This window comes from Rutidosis leptorrhynchoides, chromosome 9 (assembly GCF_046630445.1).
Source record: "Rutidosis leptorrhynchoides isolate AG116_Rl617_1_P2 chromosome 9, CSIRO_AGI_Rlap_v1, whole genome shotgun sequence".
Lineage (NCBI taxonomy): Eukaryota > Viridiplantae > Streptophyta > Magnoliopsida > Asterales > Asteraceae > Rutidosis > Rutidosis leptorrhynchoides.
In genome coordinates this window covers 115793823-115801122 of record NC_092341.1, presented here as the reverse complement: position 1 = coordinate 115801122, position 7300 = coordinate 115793823, and the positions used below count along the sequence as shown (strand labels likewise).

Genomic DNA, 7300 nt, shown 5'->3' with positions numbered 1-7300 from the left:
CTAACCACGGACCGAAACATGTAGTTCTAAAAATTATTTGTTGATTTTCAGTCAAGGATTTCTTCACCACACGTATAAGATTCAACATATTCTTCATCGTTACTTTGGCTTCAACATATCCCTGAAAACAAAGAATTCTCTGTTAAAAAATGACATCCGCAAAGACGCAAGAACAAATTTGCGTCTTCGTAAAAGGGAGACGCATAGTCGCAAACATATTCTTGCGCCTGCTACATTCACAAGGCACAAGGACACAAGCATAAACTTGTGCCATCAACGATCAACAAAACGCAAAGACGCAAGATCTACCTTGCGCCCATTATGTTTTACAATTTTTCCCAGAAATTCGCTGTAAAACCAATTAATACCGCTTAAACAAGCATATGTTTGTGAAAATAATCAAATAGAAACAAGCATAACATTAAAACAAAACAAAATATTCGATGAGGCATTTAATCGAGCACTTGGTGTGCGAAACTATTTGAGTGAGAGAGATTCAACGATTTGAGAGGATGAGTGGCATTAACCTGAGGTTGACTCTGAGATCTACGCTGATCTTCTGCCATCGTGGATTAAAACATCGATCTATGGCGGTTTGTACGATATTAGGGTTTCGGCGATGAGGTGACAGTGGTCGTGATGCTGATGGTGGTGATGATGACGACTGATGATGGTGATGATGATGGTGATGCTCCAAATGATCGACGATGATGGTGGTTGTGTAACGGGTCGAAAATGAGGAATCGAACGCGCAAGGTGATGGTCGCAAATGGGAAAGTGAGAAACAGCAGCTTTTTTTTTGTTTATATCAAGTTTAACAAAAACGCAAGGTCGCAAGGAAGCAAAGTCGCAAGGTGTCTTGCTTCTTGCGCGGGCATTTTGTCAAAAAAAAAAAAAAAAAATTTGGACTCTCACGCAAAATTGTAGGAAAAGTTGAGAAAAAAAAAGTGATAATCCCTTTTAAATTTTAATAACCACTTAAGAGTGCAAGTAAACCTGCTTCTTATTTCATTTCTAGAACACTCCCAAAACTTGTTCTTATTTCATTTTTAGAACTCTCCCAAAACTTGCTCCGTATCTAATCTCTTGCTCATCCCAAATCCTAAATTGATTATTTCAATTCGTCGTAATTGGTATTCTATACCGACTCCCATTTCCAACAAATCACCATTCCACGCTGATAAACGAAATCCAGTTTCATCATTTGTTCTATTTAGTATAAGAACAGTATTGTATACGAATCTAACAAACTCACACGAATATTACATAGTAAACCACTATAACTAGTTAACTACTCATTAAGGAGTGTATATTATAACATTGTACACTCCTATAGGTAAAGGTAATAGGTGCCTCACCCTTCTGAAGAACTTTAGCTAGCACTATGACATACAAGCTCCCTAGATCATTGAAAGGCGGTAGTTAACTAACAACAAGTATCCTTTCTACCTACATAAGTTAACTAAAAAACATACAAACAAAATCCTAGAGGTAATGGGAGCACATAGGGTACTGATGATAACAGTGAGTGACCCACATCACATTCTGATGGTACTACGTTGATTTTGAAAAAAAAATAAATTAATTTCATCTCATATGTCAGTAGAGACACTATTGTCCGATGGAGATATATGATAGAAAGACCGTTCATTCGTCGAAATCATGTCGAGAACTGACGGCTTTTTGTGTGATCAATCCTTAACTGAGCATGTGCATTGGTCTCGATGCTCCCTAAGTCCCTGCATTTGAGGAGTGATTGTACCTGATTAAACTGCATCTTGATAGCATACGTCAACCAAGGTTCTTAAACACCTCCCATTCAACCATCCCACTTTTATTACATGAAACTAAAAAGGGTAACTTCAGCCCGTTTTGTAGGATGAGTCAACTGGGTTGTTTCGTCTATGATGTGTCACATGTAAAGTTAAATGTGAAACCTCTTGCAATCATAACCTCGTCTCATTTCATTAAAAAAAACATTATATTATTACTGAACATGTAACTTTTTCAACAACATTTGGTGCACAAACTACTTATATCAACAAAATTTGGAAAACAAGTTCTTCAAGTTGACCCAACTGACTCTGCCCGCCCATTTCAACTTCTATATGAAACTGAATTTCAGATAGAAGTTCCATTTTTGTGATGTTTGTAAACAAAATGAAAGGAAATGGGCAACATGAGTGATGAACCTGAATTTGTTTCTGTAAAAACTTGACATACTCAACCGCCTCTTCTAGCATGTCTGCTGTATTGGTTTGCTGCATAATAACCACAATAAGTCCTTTCAGGGTAAATAAATCAACATAGCAATATTATTATCTGTGTCCGAACAATTAATACATAGGTCGACATATGAGATCACTGGTCTTATCATGAATACGTCATAATACCTTTTTTATAAACCTATTAGACTGGCCCTAAGCTATAAAAGTTCAGCACTAAGAGAAACATGGGAGTAAGGATAACTAAGTCATATTAAAACTGTGACATATGAGATCACTGGTCTTATCATGAATAAGTCATAATACCTTTTTTATAAACCTATAAGACTGGCCCTAAGCTATAAAAGTTCAGCACTAAGAGAAACATGGGAGTAAGGATAACTAAGTCAAATTAAAACTGTGACAAAACATGCATCAACCATCATGATCGTGAAAAACTTGTTCATCTCAGTGGTACCATTGGACCACAGACTACTTAGTGAAACAAAAAAAATTGCAAAATATAATTAACTCAAGCTAACTCTAATATAAGTCTACAACAGTCACAAATTCCTTCTATTGGGTTGATATATAATAATAATTCATTATACTCATCTTCTAACATTTCTAGTGTTAGCTTCAATTCCTTAAGGTTCATAGAACAAATTTTTTAATGTAAATTTCAATTAAGGAAAAAGATAATTATTAACATGTTTCACGTAAGTAACAGAATACAATTCCAAGAAGCGAGTATATAAAGAATGCTTATTTGAGTTAAGTCCACATAAGAACAAGCAATACTCTGCCTTTAGGTCACGAGTTAATAATGAACTTTAGCTCTACAGTAATCTTAATGATCATCGTAATTGATACATATACAAAATGAGATGAGATTTAAAACATTAAAAATGTAGGCCTTTAAACCCTTTAAGCCAAAGTACCACCCCTTTCTCATGAAACAATCACATGTCACAACACCATCATTGAAATTAAGTACTTTATCACTACTGGCATATGACTAATACAGTGTCTCCATTGAAATCTAAAGCAGTTTCTAAAAGTAGAAATATATGACAAAAACATATTTAAATATTTACCTTATCCATATTTGGAACCAATTCTTGAAGCTTCCTTATCCTGTCACTGATTCTAGTCCTCCTAACCTTTAAAACAAAATTACATCACCACACATTAGTCACTAATCACAATTTGTATAACCATAACCATAACAACATTATTAAAATGATTACCCTCTCTGCAATACTCCGTGGATGAGTTGCACAACCGCGCTTAGCTCGTACTCTACACGGCACTGAATCCCCCAGCAGCTTGTCCATCTCAACATCCAATAACGCACTCTGATCTCCACTCTTCAAAAACAAAACGAAAAAAATAAAAAAATAATAAAAAAAAAAATAAAAAAAAAAAAGAGTTACTAGTCTAAAATAACTAAACTAATTAAACACCTATTAAAAATATTGATTAGCATTCGAAAAATATTGATCTGCTTATGTTGGAAGTAATCATCAATTAGAGAATGTGGACAATGATTCATTTAGCTTCTATATCTACTTAGATTAGATTATATCATGATTAAATATTAACAGAATTGATTATTAATTATTAATCAATTTTAACATATACGGTTTAATATAAATATTTTTTCCCCTTTTTTAATACTATACAATATAAATAATAAACAAATATAATTATGATTTATTTATAATTAAGGATATAAGTATAAGTATAACTATTAAAGTAGTCAAGCAAGTTGTAATAAGATTATTGATTATTAACTTTAAATAATTGAGTATTCGGAGTAATAGTGTAAAGGTTAGAAACATATATAAATAAACGTACCAGCTGCGTAGTGAACTTATGTCGTTGTTCATCTAAACTGACGTCACGAGAACTCGAAAACGAATAATCATCAAAATTAGGCGTCGAATAATTGGAGATAAACGCATCATGATGATTATTGATCTGAGAAAGAAATTCAGCCGGCGAACTGTTTTGCCGGAGACTAATAGGATTAGGTAAAAACATATTAGGATTAGGATCACCGTAACCGGCGGAGGCAGGAGGAGGAGGAGGAGTTGTAGCGGATGTTGCTGCAGTTGAAGTTTGAGATGTTATTAATGGAGGTTTTGGTGGATCAATTATAACATCTTCTGCTTCTTCTTCGGATTCAAGTAGTGCTTCTAGCCATGTCGCCGGAGCTGAACGGAATCTGGATAAACCACCGCCGGTTGTCGGTTGCATTTTTGGTGTTGAAATGAGTTTTCGTTTTGGGTAAGTAACTATAGTCTATAGTAGTGTTTGTGTTTATCTTTTTATTATGAAGAAATAAAATAAATATACATATTAAATATTAAATATTAAATATTTATTTTTAAAATATATAATTATAATTGAAAATAAAATTAAGAAAAGAATTGAAAAAGTGAGTGAAGGAAACAGGTGGATGGGATTGGGAAGAAAGAAGTGCTACGTCATCGTGTTCAGAGTAGTAAAATAATGCTCTGCAACATCTGGCCATATAAGAATATGTACGCTATAATAATAATAATAATAATGCTCCGCAGCATCGTCTGGGCTTTCTGACTTTGTCCCTGAACGTGCTGTGGTTGATGCGACTCGTCAGAAGCGAGTCAAGTACGAATCTAGCTGTCAGGCGATTGGTTATGGTTTCATTCCTTTCTCATTTTCTTCCCTCGGGGAATTAGAGAAGGATGATGTTTCTTTGCTAAAGCGGGTTCAGAAGAGTTCGATGGCGCAAGATATTGGTGCCGGTGCTGATGCTCATATTTTTACTAGGATAGGTTTTGCTATTGTTAGAGGTGTGGGGGTCCAGATTGTCTCTAGGCTTCCCACTAATTTTTTTGTAAGTTTTAATACTTTTAAGTTTGTTATTATAAAAAAAAAAAAAAAAAAAAAAAAATAATAATAATAATAATAATAATAATAATAATAACTGTTGCTAATATTGGGGGTTAGCCAACCACTAGTTGCTAATCAACCATTAGCCAACCACTAGTTGCTAATATTGGGGTGATGGGAAGACGGAGCCAAGCACGGACTCAACCACGGACCGATACGAGCGCTCTAAGAGAACTCGAAGAACTAGTGAATACCTTCTCCTAGCTTTGTTTATAACATGCCTGATGCAAGATGTCCAAACCCATGTAGTCTTGTCTATGTCCCTCAGTTGACACATTTTTTTTTTTTTTTTTTTTTTTAACATTGAGGAATTTTATTAAAAAACCGAAGTGACCTCTAGCAAGAAACTAGACGGGCGAAAAAATAACAATTACAAAGGCATTTTTTAGCCAATAATTAAAACACGCCACAATGTACTTCTACATTTTAACCACATAAATGAGTGGCGTCAAACAAGACTCCCCCTTTTCATTGGATGAGATGCGAAGATCAAATTGTTTGGAAAATTCCATAAGACCCAAACTGTAGCCACACCAATCACATACATCTTTTCCTTCTTATCCATGCTTGCATTCCATGAAGAGAACCATGCTAACTACACACTCCGAACGTAAACGAAGGCATACCCATCCAACATGAAACCCTCTCCCACAAAACAATGGTCTTATTACACTAGAAAAACACATGGTCACTGTCATTGAAACCGCTACTGCACAAAGCACAAGAGATTGACTCGATGTCAATAGCCCTAGCCATTAAGTTACACATGAAACCCTTAACGTTAAATCATGGCTCCGCCATTGCTAACAAGACCATGTTAGTGTAAATTTTTTAGAAATGATAAATATTTCTGCTCAGTTTGTCGAGATATATATAGTTGGGGACCATCTATATTAATTGCGTTTGATGCATGTCGTACGCAATTTAAGTGTATGAGCCTATTCTAAGCTTAGATCAAACTATGTGCGATTCGTTGTTCTGTCTCATTTTCTCTGTGCTTTATTTTACATATCTATATTTTTTTTATAAAAAGGAAATAGAAAAAGTACTTTAATGCGTTATAATCACAAGTTTGAGCTTATTACTTAAATTTATCAAGTTCAAGTTCAGCTTATCCAAACATCCAAACATGATATATAAATCTCAATCTTAGCTCATTTGTTATTATACAAACTCAATATTAGTTTGAACTCGAATTGTTTTTCCCCAATAATATCTATTTATTTAAAATTTGTTTTATAGATTATATAACCATATAATACCATTTACAAAATTTTAAACCCTAAACCCTAATTACTAAACCCTAAACATTATTTTTCATTAATCATTAGTCATTTTTTCATTAGTTTTGTTTATCATATATCATATGTATGATAACAATGACAAAGCCAGAATTTCAAATCGCTGGTGTCAGAAGACGTTGATTTTTGAGCTTATTGTTTTTTGAAATAAACAACTACTTAGTTAACATTGTCTTGTCTACAAATATTGTTTATTGATCTTATCTTTTGGATTACGGTAAAAGTCCAATATTTTTGTTCTGCTTAAGAAATCAAAAAAAAAAATTGTTTTTATAAAATACAATTGCCATTGATGAAGGTAGTAGAACTAAATCTCGTAAAACTTGTTAATAACTAGAAAAATATCGGCCCGCGCGATGCGGCGGGGCCTTTCGGATTCCATATTCATATATAACGTAGCGTCATCTATCTACAGAATTGAAAACGCGTTGTTACGGGTATGTTTGAAAACACGTGGTTACTACCTAGAAGACCAATGGACTCCGCGTTTTTAACGCTGGGAAAATCACATTAAAAGGGAAAAGATAGTTTGTTATTATACGTGTACATATATGTATAAAAAATATTCCGAAATATTTAGCGTTTTTTAAAAACATTCCCTTTGGCACATAGTTAGTTGCGTTGTGTTTGTAAATTATTTCGAGTTGAACAGTGAAGTCGGAAAAATTTAACTCCCGGTGAGAGAGAAGATACGGTCCGTTGAAAATTTGAGTGGAGTTTGTTTAAATCTTTTTTTATAAAATAGCGATTTTACCTTTTTTACCTCTGAAAACTTTGTACATTTAATATAATTTGGGGTGTCGTTTTGAAAGTTTGTTGTGTGATGTCGTTTTGAACCTGTTAAAACGACCAAAC

The 7300-nt window shown here is 33.9% G+C and overlaps 1 protein-coding gene across 1 annotated transcript; it reads right to left on the bottom strand.

Annotated features, from left to right (window-relative positions):
* Positions 1–1190: 1190 nt before the first annotated feature.
* Positions 1191–4515, bottom strand: LOC139866976 (transcription factor bHLH80-like). The gene is made up of 5 exons (XM_071855279.1): positions 4065–4515; positions 3455–3574; positions 3302–3367; positions 2193–2261; positions 1191–1739 (listed from the first exon to the last, which is right to left on the bottom strand). Exons 1-5 carry the CDS (start codon positions 4464–4466, stop codon positions 1692–1694), a joined length of 705 nt encoding a protein of 234 aa, XP_071711380.1. The 5' UTR covers positions 4467–4515; the 3' UTR covers positions 1191–1691.
* Positions 4516–7300: the final 2785 nt, after the last annotated feature.